This window comes from Rhopilema esculentum, chromosome 20 (genome assembly GCF_057945365.1).
Source record: "Rhopilema esculentum isolate cy_ngs chromosome 20, ASM5794536v1, whole genome shotgun sequence".
In the NCBI taxonomy this organism is placed as follows: domain Eukaryota; kingdom Metazoa; phylum Cnidaria; class Scyphozoa; order Rhizostomeae; family Rhizostomatidae; genus Rhopilema; species Rhopilema esculentum.
The window spans coordinates 10231699-10251265 of NC_142834.1; the positions used below are offsets into that span (position 1 = coordinate 10231699).

The 19567-nt window shown below is 33.5% G+C and overlaps 1 protein-coding gene across 1 annotated transcript in view; it reads right to left on the bottom strand.

Moving 5' to 3' along the window:
* Positions 1-18772, bottom strand: part of LOC135687318 (integrator complex subunit 3) — a 46369-nt gene extending 27597 nt beyond the window's left edge. The window contains exons 1-10 of the mRNA XM_065203851.2: positions 18583-18772; positions 14006-14089; positions 13429-13512; positions 12681-12794; positions 11290-11374; positions 10447-10513; positions 5823-5964; positions 5012-5070; positions 3015-3085; positions 1050-1147 (exon numbers count right to left, since the gene is read on the bottom strand). Coding sequence (XP_065059923.2) covers positions 1050-1147; positions 3015-3085; positions 5012-5070; positions 5823-5964; positions 10447-10513; positions 11290-11374; positions 12681-12794; positions 13429-13512; positions 14006-14089; positions 18583-18672 — 894 coding nt within the window. The 5' untranslated portion in view covers positions 18673-18772. The remainder of the gene's footprint in view (positions 1-1049; positions 1148-3014; positions 3086-5011; positions 5071-5822; positions 5965-10446; positions 10514-11289; positions 11375-12680; positions 12795-13428; positions 13513-14005; positions 14090-18582) is intronic.
* Between the last annotated feature and the right edge of the window lie 795 nt (positions 18773-19567).

Genomic DNA, 19567 nt, shown 5'->3' on the forward strand with positions numbered 1-19567 from the left:
AAAGGGGTTGATTTTTAGGGCTCAGGCGTGGTCTATATTGACACAATTACAATGGCTTGGTTTTCATTACAAAGTGTTTGTTAAGTTGCGCTATATAGTCACAAAAAGATGAATGTTCTAGCATTAAGGTGTGCGTAATTTGGTCTGACTCAAAATCAAAGCCTGAACTACGACAAAGTTACGTAGGAAAAGGCAAAAAATATGACAAATTTAGGTAAATACATTATTTTTGTTAAATTTGGAAAAAGTACCGAAATCAAAATAAACTTTTTTTGCAAGGAAAATAGTTTATTTGTTTTGCAAAGATTGCATCTTGCAAAGAACATAGCAAATTCAATCAACGAATAACAAATTTTTGACAAAATTTTACATTTTAACAGGTACCCAAGCAACAAACTCTTGATTACTATCAAGACCTAATAGGCTACGTTGTTGTTTTGTTGAAAATTCCTATTTGTTCTTACTCAATGAGTGCATCCCAAATTGATATCAAAGTCATCTTGCAAGCGTTTTGAGTATTTTCAAAATTAATTATTAAGGTAACAAGAGATTCATGGTCACGAGGCCATATTCTCGTGGTAAAATTTACGATTCACATTATCATTTTACAAGAAAACTTCCTATCTAACATCGTTCTAATCAACAATATTTTTGGTACTTGGCATTTAATAGAAATTTAAGAATACAGAGAAAAGTATAAATATTCAAAATTTGTTGAAATGGCTAAGTAATCGCTTGAGTGCAGATCTCAAACCCAGGCTGATTCTCGTTATTTGGAAATAATTTGACTTTTTGCAATTATTTCAAAAAATGATCTGTTTACAAGAGTAAAAAATAAAAACGATAGTAAATTTTTTCTATCTACAGACCGTAAACAACACAAGCACAATAAACAAAAATATATGAAAATTTAAATGGCCAAAGATTGCAACCGGGAGTTTAAAAAATTGCATTGAACTGCCTTATAATGTTTATGATATGAAACAGGAAGAAAACTGCAACACTATTATAAGGTTCAAACTTTATATAGGTTCAAACTATAAACCAACCTTCAATGCCAGAAATGTCATCTTGTTTTCCATGTCTTGTGTAAGTCTGCTTGTAAGTATTTTTCGAGATGTTCGTGTGTTGAATATTTGTGTGATACCTTAGAGAAATAGGAAATGTTCATAGCCAAAAGATTCTGTCGAAACTGGTTGCTTATACACAAAAAATATGTCTATGGGTTCTTATAGAAAATGGAAAAATTTTCAAAAACGATCAATTTTTTGAATGTACTGTGCTTTGCAACCAAGTCGTGCAGTGTTAGGAAGGTAGTTAGGAAAATGACAAAAGTTTGTTGCCATAATAATGGTTCATAATGGGAATGTTGCCATAATCATCAATTTTTGTTGCAGATGGGAATTCAAGAAGGCTAAAGGGCTATTTAAAGGGGTTTTATGAGCTTTTTCGTGGCAAACGAATCTGCAAAAACTAAAAAGAACGCCCACTGCGATGGCTTGGTCATGCTACCCATATCAAAAAGGTGATTAATCTAGCAAACACTTCCAGTCAAAAATAAACCATCATCAATGACTCTGTGTCAGGACATACATTTTTGCAAAAATTTTCTATTCAGCAAAATTTATGCTGGAAAATCATATAAAAAACATCTTCTTTTTTAGATCTCTATACTTTAAGAGAAAAAACTATTGTCGAATGTTAAGCATAAACTTTTAACATGAAGTTAGCGACTGCAAAATGAAGCATATCAACTGTCTACTATAAAGAATTCATTTTTCTTGTTGAATTTTTTCTAGTCGTCGGTAACAGAATAGGAATCTTTGCCCTTTTCAAACCTCGAATGTATGGCCTCAGGCTCATTCTAACAAAATAAAAATTACTGAAAAAATTTGTTTAGATTTTGGAAGAGCTATCCAAAGTTTAAAAACGGAAAGGTAACAAGGAGAGAAATTTATAAAGAATCTTTTACTTAAAATTTATTGCATCATCCACTATTTTTCTAAAATAGGGTTTTGCAGCAAGGAAGCCAAGGGCGACGTATTTCATTACACAATATATTTTTTTTGCAAAAATTAGGAAATTTTTCCTAAGCGGTCAGTTGAGCACTGGTCTTACATTTTTTGGGAGGAGGAGAAACTACATGGATAGCCAAGTAGTTATATATAATTAATATATTTTAATGTTTGGTTTTTCGTCTGTGAATAAATTTCCTTTGATGACTTAACATTTTAAATTTCTATACGCTAACTTTACTACAAAATAAAAATGCAAATTCCTCATTCCTCAATATTTCCTCTTCACAAAAGGTTCCTGGCAACTTCCACAATGCGTGTTACTTCTAATAAAACGAGCCAAATTTTTCAAACAATTTTTAAATGAATATGGTGTGTTGTGCCAGCAGAATCACGAATCTTTTAATTTAATGCTTCCAATTTTTACATACAAATGTTTGATAATTTTGTACCAAACAATGCAAAAATTTACAATTATCAAATTAAAATAATTCATATGTTTAGATGTATCAGTTGTCTAACTTAATTGTTCAAAATCAGATTTACTTTGAAATATAACCTAAGCTAACCATGCAATTTACATGCTAGTTTTTAATGGTCCTAGTTGATTTGATCAAATTTATTTCCGTACTTGAAAAATCAATAGCAAAAGTTTATAGTTTTGTATTTAAAAAAAACTTTCTCATTTTTCTACCAGAACTTTCCTCCAAAGCAGTTTCTCGTGTTTGTGGTGTTTTCGCCTTATTTGTACCACTGACTGATCTAGCTGTCACATAATGGGCCTTCCCACTGCCTGTCTAACTCACAAAAATTCATTATATATCTAAAGATTTCCTAGTTCATTCAAAAAATTTAGTTGTTGACTTTTCCCCTTTCCCTGCAGTTTGTTTCATTTATCAAAATAGAGCACTTTGAGTAAACCTTTGCATTCTTCCCACAAGAAATTATATATCGAACACTAGTAGATGAAAGAAAAACAAAACATGTACATATTGGTACCTGAAAACTGGGGACTCAGCGACTGTGGCCTGTACAATATGTCCTTCCACAAAGCTGTAAACTCTGGAATCCTGTCAACGATAAGAAAACACTTAATAAATTCTTCAAAAACGTATGAAAAAAAATTGAAAAATTATTTAAGTATCTAACCGTAATTTTCAAAACGTTTCTCAAGAGTGGTTGTTTAGAAAAATAGGTAGAAATTTTGTATGAGCATTCGCGCCCGGATTGTCGCTTAGAAAACATTGAGACATATAAAGCAATTATAAGTTGGACTAAAAAACAAAAATTAAATATATTTTAGGAAAGTACGAATAACCAATTAACGATTGGCACCGAAAAATTTAAGAAGAACATGAACAAACAGGATCGTGTCATACTGGAACAATAAATTTTAAAAATGGTAGGGGAAATATATATATTTGGATGCGGATGAAAAGAAACACGAAATAAAGTTGTTTGGGAAAATAAGCAACTGCTAACTCTTAAAAAATCTGATGAGCCAAAGAGAGAAAACAATATTTTCATGTCTACATAGGTAAAAAAGCAATGAAATTTGACATAAATCAAAAGAATTGTTTTAAAAAAACTATGTATACGTGTTTGAAAGTCGAAGAATTATTAAGAATATATTATGATTCACCAGACAGTTTTCTTCTTGTTCTAGAAGCAAAATTGCCTCCTGTTTGTTTGTGTATATTTATGTTAAACGCAGAAATATGTGCTTTTCTCCATGCTTCAAGTTTGTTTATTAATTTTCAGTTGATACACGCAGCATAACTGCCCTAATAGGAATAAACCTCGTTCTAGTGTAAAATTACTATAAAAGCTTTGCACGCCTTGTTTTGGGGCGTAGGTGCAGCTGGTTCTTTTTTTGTTTGGCTGTGCAAAGGAAAATTTTGATTTTGCTGAAACACAATTCTTGGCCTGCCGAGCTTCTAAGTTTAATAAACCTTGTTTTATCATTTCTTTGCTTTCCTTCGTTCACATTTGTTGAATTCTTAGTCACGGCATGCTTTACACATTGATAAGTGGCTGCTTTGGGCAAATTTATTTCAGCTAACCGCATCAATATATATCTAAAGTCAGTTGAATTATTGCTATTACTCTTCTGATATGAGTTGGAACCCCGCCCCCTGTAACAAAGAGTTGGTTTGGATTGGTGCTACGGTATCCTTGACTCGAAAATTTCAAGATGAAAAAAAACATGAAATGACAAAATGGTTCATGATGAAGTTTGATTAGTTTGCAATTTTAAAAATATTGTTTCTTGGAAATTCAGTCAATCTAGCTATTGATTACGCTCGACCCTGCTTAAGAACTGGAAGCAATTTTTAGCCACTAATCATTTCAGTAGAAGAAAAATATGACGTGAAATTTTGCTAGCTTAATAGCTACAATGCCCTTTTCAAAGAACCGATATCATCAACTAAGGTAAAAAAGTTCATTTTTATTATAAGTCATCTATTTTACATGCTAAAAAAATACGCTCCGTGTACAGTCCGCAGGTAAGAGATGTGCTTTTCACCTGGGAAAGCATCATGATGTAGCTTGTTTTGTTATATTTAACCCTTCCGTTTTTATCACATTTTGTGTCTAAATCAAGAACTTAGCCTGACCTTGAGCTCGTCAACTTCAGACCAATGCTCGTCATACCAACTTGGCTAGCCTATTTATTGATTACTATTGTTGTTTCATATGAAAAATATATACAAGTGTATCCTAAAGAAAAGTGTTGCTATCGAAAATGTTAGCACTTAAAGGCCCGATACTTAGCCCTGATTTAGTTCATACGATTCGCTGCAAAAAATTATGTTGTCCCTAGTCAACCAGCATTTCTTTGGCCTATTGACCAACAACTTCAGTATTCTAACGTTTAAGCGAAAAATGATAATGCTCAATCAACCAAATGATGATTCGAATGGTTAGCAAATACTACATAAAAATGGTATTGTCGAGTTTGATGAGGAAGAAGGGCACATAAAAACCGAGCATACCTAGTGTTGTTGTGAAGAACCCTGATAAGATCCCTGCCAATGCCCATGCATTCAACAAACTATAGGAAGATGAAACAATTATATGAATGTATCACAAAAGCGTGGGGTATTTATCACAATTAAGTGATAAAAATCTATCAGAAAAAATCTTTTAGATAACCAAAGTATATAATGACGACATGTTTCAGATAATTGGCAGAGCAAGGTCGTCTTTTCATCTAGCAGTTTTGGAATCAATCTACATACAAACGAAGAAGCCGCAACTCTATGGACGATTTTCCTATAGGCATGCGGTACTAATTGGACAACTATATCGGTCATGTGATAGCGTTTTTCTGATTGGCCTATTTCGATCCACAATTTGGTATATATTTTCCATCTTGTTTTTTCGGAACCTTGTGCTGACGTTTTATTCTCTAAGGAGTGTCGGACGAAAAAGCTTTCATTATGCTGTAAAATATTTGCTTCAAGGTCACTTTCAAATTTTGTATCATCAAAAAATTGTAAACAAAATAAATTTACTGTAAAGTTATATTTTTGCTTTTATTTGTTTGACATAAATAAATTTTGTATTATTAAGTGCTTGAAACATACACATTTTCCTATTAAAATTATTTTCTAAAAACCTAATTTAAAACTTCAGGCTGATAATTTTCTTATATCACGGTAAATGTGGTTTCATCTGGTAGGCTGCAGTTTCTTATATGTCAGTTTCTCAGTGACGGGGTGATAGTGATACAGCATGTATTAAGCTTTGATATGTTAAGTTATTCAAGACTTTTTCGAATGCACGTGTTGATGTGTAACATACCTTTTCACGCAGAACGCTGATACAAAAATCTACTTCCAATTGACGTAATGAAGAAAACTGTGAAGCTTCGTGGTCCTCAATAATGCGCAAATATGTATACAATGCAACTGGCAGAACTGTAGGGTTCTTGTCTAGCCAGGATCTGAAACAGGTAACGAAATTAATTTCTTTATCAAGGACAACATTTTAAAGAAAAAATCATCCACAAATGACTGAACTTACATCCACAAATTTTAAGCTTAGTTTGGCCAGTGTTCAGTAGCCAAAAGGGTAATGCAATCATTCTTAGCGAGTTAATATTTGATGCAAAATATTCTTAACATAACAAAGACTTAAATGTACGAGGTAACTGAAGCTGAAAGCTAGAAATATTATGATAAAGATGATAACTAATTCAAGAAACGGGAAGTGGTGGACTTGATGCAATTCACTAGTGAAAATTTGAACAAAGAATTAGATTGGAGATCGGAGATTGGAGATGTAATTTTGGTATTTGTTAGTTTTTGATCGTTGCTGCTCCAATCACAACAGATCTGATGACTTAGTTAAAAAAGGGCGGAAAGAAACATTTGAAGTGACACAAAATTGAAACATGAGCAAGAGGATATCAGATGGAATTGAGAAAATTGTGAAGAAAACACTTGCAGAAATCATGACAAATACAATAGGTGCACCCATTGTTATGTCTAAAAGAGAGTCACCAAATTAAGGGGTCTCTTTTTTATAATAAAATGGGTTGACTTCGTTACGAGCCAGAATTTCTACTGCTGTATTAATATATAGTTGATAATAGATGAAATCAAATCAAATCAAATCAAATCAAATCAAATCAAATCAAATCAAATCAAATCAAATCAAATCAAATCAAATCAAATCAAATCAAATCAAAACTTTTTTCAGCAAAAATCAATGAATTACAAGATACGTCATGCTAGTTGTTAAGATACAATCATTAATAACAATAAAGATTACATTACAGGGAACAACATAAGATATTATATAAGATCAGCTGATGGACACATGGAAAAAAACTCATGAAGGAGCTATCAGAGCCATGTATCCAGTTTGACGCGAATGACGATAATTTAATATTAGTTTTGTTTGAATTATAAGTAAGAATCAAAATATAACAATTTAAAAAAGAAGAACAGAAATCAAATAATAATGGTTTACAATATGCACAAATAGTTAAATTGTGTTAGAATGGAATAAATAGGATTAAAGGTTCTCTAGAAGGTAATTTTTCATCTTTCTTTTGAAAGATTGCTTAGTGGCAGCATATTTCAGGTCTAGAGGCAGAGAATTCCATAATTTAACACCATCAAATGTAAGGAAGTTTTTTTTGAAATTTGTGGAAATCGATTGAAGAGAAAAACCAAGGCTAGAAGATTGTCTAGTATTGTAATGATGAAGATTTTTTGTTTTTAGAAATTCCGCTCCTAAAGTAGAGGAACTAGCATCTTTATTTATTTGGGACATGAATTTTCCTGTTTCAAGCTTGTAGAGATTATCGAAATTCAAAAGTTTTAAACGTTTAAAGATTGGGTCACTATGTGCAGTGTACGATGCAAAGTCGGCGACTCTAACAACTTTTTGTAAGCTGCATTTTAGGGTTTCTAAAGTTGATTTGTTTGCGCACCCCCAATTTAATATGCTATTCATTGCACGGGATTGAATGAATGAGTTATAAAGTGTTCTTAAAGTAGTTTTTGACACAAAATGCCTTAGTGCATACAGAACTCCAATACCTTTAGATATTTTAATTTTTACTTGTTTTACATGCTGTTTCCAATTTAGCTTTTCATCTATTATAATTCCAAGATATTTTGTATAATTTTACTGCTTAAGTTTTTCATCATTTATTTTTAAGTTGATAGTTTTGGGTACTTTTCTTGGACTTATCAGAAGGAAGTTAGATTTCGATACGTTTAATGAAAGCTTATAAGCTAATAGCCATTCGGATACTTTTGTCAGTTGAGAATTCACAGTTTGTTTCATAAAATCAAGATTTTTGTTAGCAAATAAAATATTGGTGTCATCAGCAACCAGACGAAAATTTAGCTCTTTGGAAGAGTTGTATATGTCATTGATGTAAAGCAGGAATAACAGGGGTCCAAGCACACTTCCTTGTGGAACACCACATTTTATTTCACGTTCAGTTGAAGTTTCACCATTTACAGAAACTACTTGTTTTCGTTTATATAAGTATGATTTAAGCCACAAGAGAGCCATTCCTCTGATTCCATAGTGTTCTAACTTTTTTAATAAGATGTCATGATTCACAGTATCAAAGGCTTTACTGAAATCAAGAAAAATGCAGCAAGAGAAAAGGCCTTTTTCTATATTGTTTATTAGCTGAGATTGAAGCTCTAAAATTGCTAGATTGAGATTGAAGCTCTATCATTTATTCCTCAAAAACTTACCAAACGAGAATTCATCAATTTTTCAAGAATTTTACTAAAAATGGGAAGAATAGAGATAGGACGATAATTTCCACGATCCAGGTTTGATTTACTTTTATGTATAGGAGTGACTTTTGCAAATTTCAATTTGTCTGGAAATATTCCTTCCAAAAATGAAGAATTTGCTATGATAGAAAAAGGTTCAGAAATGGTGTAACGAACTAGTTTAATGAGCTTAACAGGAACATTATAAGAATCATTTGATTTACTTTCATCGAGATTAGCTATTGTATCATTGACCTCCTCCGGGGTTACTGGGTGTAGAAACATGCTATTTATCAAATAATTATTAAAATCCTTTGTAGATGGCTTCATCTTTTCAACTAGTTTTTGTGCAACTGAAGTAAAATATACATGAAATGAATTAGCGACAACTTTGCTATCAGATATAAACTTTCCATTTATTAGTAAATTATGTTTTAGGTTATAACTATTATTGTTTGTTGCATTTATTATTTCTTTAACTCCAGACCAGAGTTTATTGCTATTCTTTTGAAATTTTTCGAAATATGCAGCATAGTAGCTTTTTTTGCTCTTTCTTATCAGGTGATTGATAAGATCTCTGAAGTTTTTATATTTTTTAAATATATAGGGGTTTTTTGTTTTCAAAAATTTCCTATAATATCTATTTTTAATTGAGATGGATTTTAGAATTCCTTTGGTGATCCAAGGTTTTAACTTTTGTTTATAAGCTTTCTTTGATACTGGTTTTAAGGGGACGTGTTTATTGATAGTGTTAAGCAAGTTTTCATGAAATATGTCATATTGCTGATTTTCTCCCTGCATTGAATTGATAGATGTTTCAAGATTCTTTTCCCTCAAGTCATGTATGTATAAATCAGGGTTGAAGTTTTTAAAGTCTCGAAAAAAACCTCTATTATTCTTTCTTGATTTTAATTGTCTTTGCAGAAAATAAAATTCGGCATATGATCAGATAGTTTGGAAATCAAATTTCCACTAAAAGTCTCATGATCAATAGAATTCAGAAAAATATTATCAATTAGTGACGGTTTGCTATTATTTACTATATGAAACGAACGATTTTGTATGAAATAAAGAGATGAAGCATTCATTGACTGAAATAAATAAGATTGACAAATAAATTGAAGTAAAAATCTTTTTACAGTGTTGCATATCGTAAAACACCAAAAATACCTCTACCTCAATAAGATTACCAACAACTACCTCAGAAAGAGAAATGCAACAGAAGTCCAAAGAGCAAGCGCAAGAATCGCTCAACTGTCATTTAAACAAGTTGAGATTCAAAAAGTTCACTAGTTCCTGCAAATAGTGTTCCAGCTTTGAAAATATGCTTTTAAAAAATTTTGGAAATGCAAAGAGAGGAAATATTGAAATAAAATACTACGAACAAGAAATAGTAGGCTATTCAGCTGGCTAATCCAATCTATATTGTCAAAATTTTGCGCTTAAATATTGCATACAAAAGATTTTGAACAATTCATTCGATTTCAGAAAATGAAACTTAAGACCCAAAGCTGCGACCCAAAACACTGACGGGTATTCGTTTATTGGCGCCAGGCTTAACTAGGCCAGCTTACGTAAATATAACACGGACACATGAGAACAACATAAAAGTAGAGCTGGCCAAAAAGAAAGAGTTGTAGGACTCTCTGTAAACAACCCAAAGCTTAAAAACTAGCACTATTATCTTGAATGTGTATACTTTCTAAAATTTTCATAACAAAAGCTTGGCAATTACACCATATTAACTTATAACCTCATATCATAAAACCGGTTCATTCGCATACAATCAAATTTAGTTTTAACAGTGGCCTGATAATTACATTAAAGGCAATCTGTCTCGTTGTGGATTGGTTAACTAGAACAATAGCTGGAACAATAACCTAAACACAATTCCAGCGCTCTGCCATATTTTTCACAGTGCGATAAATTAAAGGGGGACTGGAAACAATAAAAATCCCTTTGTTCTTATAATCAATCAACGTCGGGACAGATTGCTTTTAAACGTGAAACTTGGAATATCAACTCTCTACCCGTCCTGTTCTATACACCAAAAGCGTGTACAGCTCTGCCTATAGGACAATGAGCACTTTATGATAGACCGGTAAACAGCAATTTTTATTACTATCATAATTGACAGATGCTTAAAAACGTTACCAAGCCATTCAACGTAATCGTACCTGTTATTTTGCAAGATTTTCAGTGTGTTTTCAGCAAGCCAAGTATTTCCCAGACTTATATCTCCACCTAAAAGGCATCCATGAAAAGTAAAGTTGGCGTGGGAAGTATTAGAAATGTCATGCTAAAAAAATATTGTAAAACAACTAATAACAAGTGTCTGAGTTTATTTCAGTTTATGCTAATAAAACTAGACACGAATACAACCTTTGCTTTGAAACAGCAATAATCTGTGATTTTATATCCTTTGAAATTCATTATCGAGTTTGTAAGCAAACCTCTCACAGCAAACCTCTGTTTATCAGCCTTAATTGGCTGCCGTTCCATCAGATCATTGAACTACACACTGCCGTGTTAATGTACAAAAGTCAAGCATGCAATGTGCCCTCAGCATCTACTCAGTAAGAGATGTTTGTGAGTACTTCTAAGGTACACACTCGCAGGACCAGATCAGTATCCAATGATGCCATGTACATTAAAAGGGGGGCCAGTAATAATTTTGATAAGACTTTCGCCTATTATGGTGCCAAAACATGGAACTCATTGCCATGTGCACTGGAGAACTCCTCATCTTTAGAGATTTTTGAGAAGGCATGTTAAAACTTTTTAATAGACAAGATTAAAATGGACAGCTTTAACAATTGGTGGATTTTATAATTGTAAATATTTTTTTCATTTGCATTGAAATTCTTATACTTACAGTACATATTGCAATTTTCTTTAATACTAATTTAGCCTTTTACCTTTTTTTGTACACCAGGCAGAAAACAAGTATTTTACTTAGACCTGTTATGTGCATTAAAGATATGATACATACATACATACATACATACATACAAACATACCGGCTATTTGTTTCAATAATGCTAGTGTCACAACCTCCAACCCAATCACTGAATTTTTCATCATTTCACCAAGAAGCCAAAGTATCTATAATATAAGAATCAACGAAAATTGACAATGCAGTCAAAGTTGTTATCTAAGAGGAATTATCTACTGTCAATTAAGATATACTGTTTTCATTTTGACATTCCAACACTATGAAAAGATTATGTTTTCTTGTTCACTGCATTCAAGGTCTACATAGAAAAATACGAAATCAAGAAGTTTGAAATGAGAACTGGTCACAGCCATTGCCAATAAATGAAGGTTTTCTGTTTTGGCAAAGCAGTACCTGTACAACTTTTTGCAGCTCTCAAGATATCATAAGATACCAGCTTAAGGTTTTATGAAATGGAGAAATCTTAAAATGGTTTTTTACGCATGCACTGTCAGCATAATCATGATCAACTATACCACAAAAACGCAAAGATTGACAAAGGGACAAATAAAATACTTCTTCTAGATAAATTGGAAAAGCACGAGGAAGAATAGCGAGTTTTTGATTCACTACTTTAGCAGCCATGACAGCGCTTGGAAGTCCGTGCACCGATATCTAAAAAGTGATATCTTGAAGCTTTTTTGATACAGCAAGCTAGCTGCTGTCTACAGTGGTAAACGTGCTTTCTCTCTTTAGAAACCCAGTGCCGAGCAAGCTTTGAGTCAGTCCATGAGACACTGAGACCAATTTCAATTCGTAAGGTTTGAAAATAAGACTTTATGTACAATACTTCACAATTCAGGGAATTTCTTGTCTGGAAAGATCATAATATCATATATCGATGTCAAGTAACTGAACCTACAGCTACAAACTTTACAAACTTAGGTTAACCTAGGCATGTCTATTCTCCTATAACGATGGTTTAAGCCCTTTGATTGGAAGATCGCGGTATACAAGCACAGTATGCTCAGGAATCAATGATATTAAAATCATCTTTTGAATAGCATTGATTGTTCCAAAAAACAGTATAGGAAAGAATCGAATTGCCATTATTTCTTGTGCGAGCTATAATAACCTCTCTTCCCCCATTATTCATGAGCTTAGTCCTGAGATTATATCATCGTCAAATAATCTGTAAATGCAGAAAAAAACAAAATGCATAAAGTATATATAAACAATATAATAATAAGCAAACACACAACTGGAATTTAAAGTAAACAAAATGGACCAGGTTGGCCCTCACTTCCAAAATAGTCATAGATGACAAAGGTTTGTGCCCAGCTTCTCTGAAAAAATTAAGGCCTGCTAGAATATAGTCCTCTTAGCACAGCAGTTGTGACTTGCGCAGTAAATCTAATGGCTAGCTTACTGCTTAATAATTTCTTGTTCCAATCGAAATTAAATTGAATCACTAACCTGTCCTCTTGGCGTTTCTAGAAGACGATCAAATTTATCACTTATCACTTGCAGCAACTTGTTAATTATTAAGTTGAAACCATCCCTTGACAGATAGCTCAGATCACGATACGCCTAAAAACAAATTAAACTGAAAAAGTTAGACTCCTACATCCTGCAGTAGCTTTTTTATTGATAAAACAAACATTGAAATAGTAGCAAAACTATTTAAAATATCCCATATTACTATTGACTAATCAGTAAACAATATCATAGGAATTTTCCTCCAAAAACAGCAAAAAATAGTTACTTACAAAGAATCACAAACCCTAAAAAACACTATTGTGAGTGTAGTCCCAAAGTTACAAGGTCATCTAGATATTAAATCAAATAACCAATATCAGCTACAAAGTAACAATAACCATATTTGATAAAAAAGCTATAACATAGGTACTTGACAACATCAAAAATTCACACCTAATCAAAGAACCAAAAATATCATTGTCAATTTAAGTCATATTAAAAGCACAAAATGAGAAAAAATTGCAGTATCTACTTTGATTTAAGATAATGAAGATAAAAATAAGAATATATTGATCTTCTTCAAAAAATGTAGTGTGAAAACTTTACAAATCATATAGCTATATACTAAAAGAAACTTGGCAAACATTCAACTTAAAAATAAGACAGTTTATGATATTGGAAATGCAGATCACGATAAGCCTACAAACTTGAGAAAATGGTGAGAAAATGGCAAAATGGTGAGTACCTTTGCAGCATTGGTTGGCTCAGTAAGAATTGTGAACAGCAATCCATAGGATATTTCTTCATGTTCCTTCAATCCTTTGCACACCTTGTTGCAAAAAGATATTAAGCTAGACTTGAAGAGATGCCTATAAATTAGCTGTTATAAAAAGTAACTTGCCAAGTTTGGAATTCTGCAAGTTCAGTTTGCATCAAAAGCTGGTAAATGATATTTACAACATTTTGTATCAAATAAATGCTGGTGGATTATGTAATTTACATGCTCATCTTAGATACAGCAGAAACACCTCTTCACTTTGGGTATACTTTGTTCATATCAATTATATCATCATCATCACAATGATCAATTATAATTAAAAATTTAAATGTAAAAAGGTACTGCAAGAAACATTCTTATTTCAATTTAAAAACTTCAGATTATAATGTCTTTTTGTGGTAAGAAACGGCACCTCTCCCCCTAAAAATCGATGCACCTGCTGTACCTTCTACAATTTGAGATTATACCTAAATAATTTGAGAAGCTTTGCTTTGCCATGATGTCAATTTGAATGTGCATAATGAAAACTAAGAGATACACATACTGTTTGGTTTAAAGTATCATGAACCTCCCTTTCTGAAAGACCATTGACCAGGCTGCTGAGTACTGCATGACATTTCTCAAGTTTCTGAAAGAAGAATAAGAATGTTGAGAAAGTTACAATTTACTTCTGAATAGAATATACTTATATTTAACAACAATTGTCTCTACCAATCAGGAATGTCATCTTATGCATTATTTCACCTAAAAAAACCTTGATTTGAAAGTTAATTTGCACTGGTAGAATAAATGGTGTTTTCAGCTAGCCAAATACTCCTCTTCTTCAACTGTGTATTTCATACTCCTTCACAACAAAGAATGGCAAGAAAGCATCATTTTGAATCAAATACTTTGGAATCCCAGAACACATATAAAATAGGAGGAGGACTTGAAATTGAAATTTTTTTGCCCTAAACCTTTAATTTTTGTTCCAAATTATAGTACTGTAAGTTGGTCTATGCTTGATTAAGGCACAGCCAAGTCTTGATTTGAAAGAGAATGTGGTCTGTTGATGTACATGAATTTAAATGGGAATCAAAGTTATGGAAGATCTTGCAAATTTGTCTTCTTCCATACAGTATCACTTTCTACAAATGAGCAAAGATCAAGCAACAGAATGAGACCTCACTTGCAAATTTTTAGTAAAAAAGGAAAATATTATTTATTATGTCTTGAATGGTATCAAAAACAAGTTTGGACTAAAAGGCAGGGCTCTCAATTTAAGGCCTTGACTGTGCACCCACACTTTTGCACGTGTCTAGATGAGACAAAGTGCACATTCAGTCACGCAAATGCTTCTAAAAAAGAAGCGATATTGCGAACATTTGCATTTTGTAAAAATTGCTTCTTTATCAGGAACTTTGTCTTGTTGCCTGAGAAATCATCTTTAAACAGCAGCATTCTTGCTGAGGAGATTAGATCAAGCAAGTTCACAAGCATGAAATGAGTACCCCTGTTTCAGGGCCATGGCACATGCATATTTTATATTATAAATTTTTAGTCAAAGAAGCATAGAACCCCATGAGAAAGGAACAGACAGATAGAACTTTGTTATCAAAATTCAAAAAATCTCATAGTGAGCAGTCAGTGCTAAATATTCACATTGATTTTTAGAGTTTGATCAAAAAATAGGATGGCTCAGTTGTTAGAGGCACTGGTGACAGACCCAAGGGTCCATGGTTAGATGCTAGGATGGCTCAGTTGTCAGGTGCAAGGATGGCGTTGTTGTTAGAGGCACTGACTACAGACCCAAGGGTCTGTGGTTTGAGTCCCTGGCATGACCAAACTTTCACCCAGAGTGGGGAGAGTCGCCAGCTCTCTGTAATTCCAGGCATAGGAATCATGAGGTGCGGTTACATCGAGAGGAAGGACCAGGACACTGCTCGATAAGCATAGCTTCTCAGTGTCCTAAAAACTACCTTCGGATGCTAGGTAGCAACAAATACAAATACAATACAAATACAAATTAAGAAACCCCTTTCATACTGAAAAAAGGCTCTCTCTTGACATGCATTTTGTTTGTTTCAAGGTTTGCTTTACTTCAAAAGGTAAGCAAAACATCAAGACTTTTTGCAGGACCTAAATGTACATGTAGATTAGACATTTGATGTGACACAGCACAACATGATTTGACACAGCACAACATGATTTGAACTGACCTTCAATGCAGCACCAAGATTAAGGCAACTTTATCAACTAAAAACAACATGAAAGGTATGTTTAACTGAATCATCCATAATTCAAGTGCCTTTAATTCAACATTCCTAATTTGTATCTGGTGAGGATGGCCAGGAAGTCAAGATTTTGTGAGAAAAACTCACAATATAAGCATACATCATGGCCCCTCAACATTCGTTGGCTCAAACAATAGGAGTGAGATGCTATCTCCCCAACAAATTCACCATTTAGGGAATTGCATGGAATGATAGGCATGTTAGACAATGAAAAACCGTCTGTCCTCTTTGATGATGAAAGAACCATTCTAAGTCTGCATAGTCATTGTTACCAAACAGGAAGTAACTTTTAGATTATAAATTTATTCATGGTCTAGCTACGCTTGTTCAGTACATTATTGTTAGGAATTAATGTTGGGATAAAAATAATAGAAGCTTTTTTATGGGTGTCACTTGAAAAGCAAAACTATATAATACTTTGGTACCAAAAAGCTTAACAAGAGAATGAAAGCTTTAACATTGACAGTACTGATATTACGTGTGCCTCAATAAAAGATGCAGGAATAGTCTTGCACTTGCAAAATCTTAACAGAGAGGCCTGCTAAAAGGGGAACCAGGGAAAAGCAAAAGTGTTCTTAATAATCTATAACATTCAAAGCCTAATATCACACCAATATTTGCAAGGTGACCATCTATAGAGCATACATATGTTTTTCACAACCATTTATTGATTATCTACATTTCAAATTTTACATTAGCTTCATGACATCACAACAGACTCACTATACAGAAGAATAGTTTTTTCAATTTACTGAAAAATGGTTGAAATTGGCTGGACTATTTGGAGGACATTACTGTTAAACATCTTGCAAAATAAAGATATATTTTTTTAATTATTTGTTTACTATTTCAAATCTTAGATTGTTTAATGATTCAATAAATGATACAAGTTGATAATTACATATTTGGGATGCTCTCGTAGAAAAGTTATGCTATATTTATTCTCAAAAAACTTTATTTTATTTAATTATATTTGAAAGAGGTACAGGAAAAGTCTAACATCCAATCTTGGTTAAAGTATGTAGTATGTTTGCTAAATTCTGTACTTGAAAATACAAAGCAGTTTTATTGTTTATGCTAGCATTCTCCTTAAGAGGAACAAGTTCAAGGAAGTGTTTTTCAGTATATAAAGTGTTCAGTGGCAGCGCAAACTAAAGAAGGTTTGTACTTGTCTATGAATATGGGTGTGGCCTGCTGCAAAATAAGCCATAATTAAATGTTTATGATTAAATAAACAAGATTTATCTATTTAAAATTCCTGAAAATAAAATAACACATTCTGTTTACACAGTGTCTGAATCAAGACATGGTTTGAAGCAATCTGTTGCAGTGTTATTTTTGAGAAAATTGTTCATTGCCATGCTGATTATAAGTTCATAAAATTGATTACAATATTTCACACAAGTGCTGGTGAGAAACTGTCTAGAGGCCCAGACCACAAGGACTACATGCTCTTTGGTGTGAACTTTCAACAGGCTACATAAAGGGGTGCAGATTTTGGAGGTCATAGATAGACCATCTGAACAGAGGAATTTCACAGCCCCATGCTCTCAGTCAAAAGCCACTGGATAGAAACAAAAGCATGTTTTCTATCCAGAGTCTGGATTCCAGACAACAGTGCTTGAATGTTATTCTTTAAAATGTTCACAGACAATCAGTTAACTTATGTTTACTTAGGTGTTGCTAATGAGTGAGACAACCCAGTGATGTAAGAAGCAAAAACTCTTGATACTTCCCAAACCACACACTAACCATTGCAGTCATTGCTCTAAAAATTGATATTGATTCACAGAAACCCTTTTTATTGATAAAGGGGAGTTAAAAAGTATACAAACATCATGAGATAAAACAGCAAACAGGTACGCAACAACGTAAATTCATCCTTATTGATTCCATTGTTTGGTCAACTCATTTCATCTTCATGCAGGCAGTAAAAAAAATGCAAAACTAGCACTGCTGAGTAATCCATCTATTGTTTGATATCTTGAATACAGAGCAAATTATGTCATCCAAAGAGACCAAAGAACAATGAGTATGAGTATGGAGAGGCAGTACTAGAATTTGAAAACTAGTACCACAGCATCCTAATTGGATGGGATATAATGGATTGGCATTCAAGCGCACATCATTTCGCGTGTTATGGCTAGCAGATATTGACTCTGGCACACTAAAATACTGCCAGCATTCCAAAAGTCTATGCAACTCAAAACATAGGAGTACCTGCATCAATAGTTTGCAAACAGACCGTGTAAGGAAAAAGTGAAAAATTAGATAGTACCAGACTAGTATCGCTAGTACCACTAAGAGCCGCCACTGAAAGTGTTCAATTCTCTGTTGAATACTCATTAAAAGTGTGGTTCTTTGTGAGTATTTATCACAATCAACAACCCCTGAAATCTCCCCCAGCTTGGTTAAATCTATTCTGTTCTATACATTGGTATGTGCTGATTTCAAAGACTGTTTTGCAAAAATGTTTGTTTCTTCAATGATGTTATTCAAAATCTAGTTGACAATAAGCAAAAGAAAAAAATCATCCCTGTAAAGTTGCCATGCAAGATCCTTGTTACCCTTCTGTAGTAGGAGATACCTGTAGGCTTAATTTTTAGAGATACCCTTTCGAATACAATTTTTAGAAATTTTCATCAAGTTACTTTATCATACTTCATATATATCGTGTCGAATCAAAACCCAAGGCTAGAAGACTTGATCAGCTTATGTATGAGATCGGCTAATAGATCGGCTAAATAAATATTCATGTTGTGATCTTTTTTACTTTTTCAATTGCCTATTATTTGTATCGAGTGTCAACAGCGGCAATCAAAAACTTGGTTGATAAAATGATACTCACATCGTCAAATTCATCTTTGGACAATAAGGCATTTCCACTAAAAATTTTAGATTTGTAAACACGGAGTAATGCTGCTTCTGGTGCTGTCATATCTGAGCCGGATTAATCACTTCCAGAAGTCTATCTTGATAAAATTACAGAACTCGCGAAGATCGTGCCGCCATTACAGCGCGTTACACTAACCTCGTTTTCATAAAGTTTTCATAATAGTCCAGAGGCACAAGGGGGGAGCATTGCCACCCGAGGGGGGACTCTACCAGACAGTGGCAGATTCAAGGGGGGGCAACTAGGGGCAGTTGCCCCTCTCTCAACGAGTTGAAGCAAGTCTGGCGCCCCTTTTTTGGAAATTGTGCGCCCCTTTTGAAAAATGAGAATCAGGTGAAATAGTTTCTGAGACCGATAGGTTAATTTTCTTCAAAGATTACCTCAAAGTTATATTGTTTATTCCGAAAATGGATCAAAGATTGTTGTATACAGCCAACTCTCGTCATCAATTTTTGCAAATTTTTAGCGCCCCCACTACCAACTGCCCCTCCTTCAAATTTGCTCTGGATCCGCCCCTGCTACCAGACCAACTTTCTAGACCAGTTTTTGGTGTAGAACTTTCAGAGGGGGTTTTGTCCAAAAACTGGGATGCAGCCTGTGAACGCGCTAACAATGGCCTTTCGATGAGAAACTTTGCCAGAGCATCTTTTTCTAGACAAAGTTTTTGGTGCAGAACTCGAATCTGAATGTTGATCGGGTGGGAGAGGTTTCTTTGCCGAGATACAGGGAATGTTGTCCAAAAATGGGACGCAGCTTGTGAATGTGCTATCAAAGACCACCCAAGGGGGAACTTTTCCAAACCAACTTTTTCCGTACTAGTAGTTAGAGCAGAATTAAAAATTGAATTTTGATCGGATGGGAGGTTATCTTTTTCCAAGAAATGGGGGGCTTTGTCCAAAAACTTGGATAAAGCCTCTGAATATGCTATGAGTAGATCAAG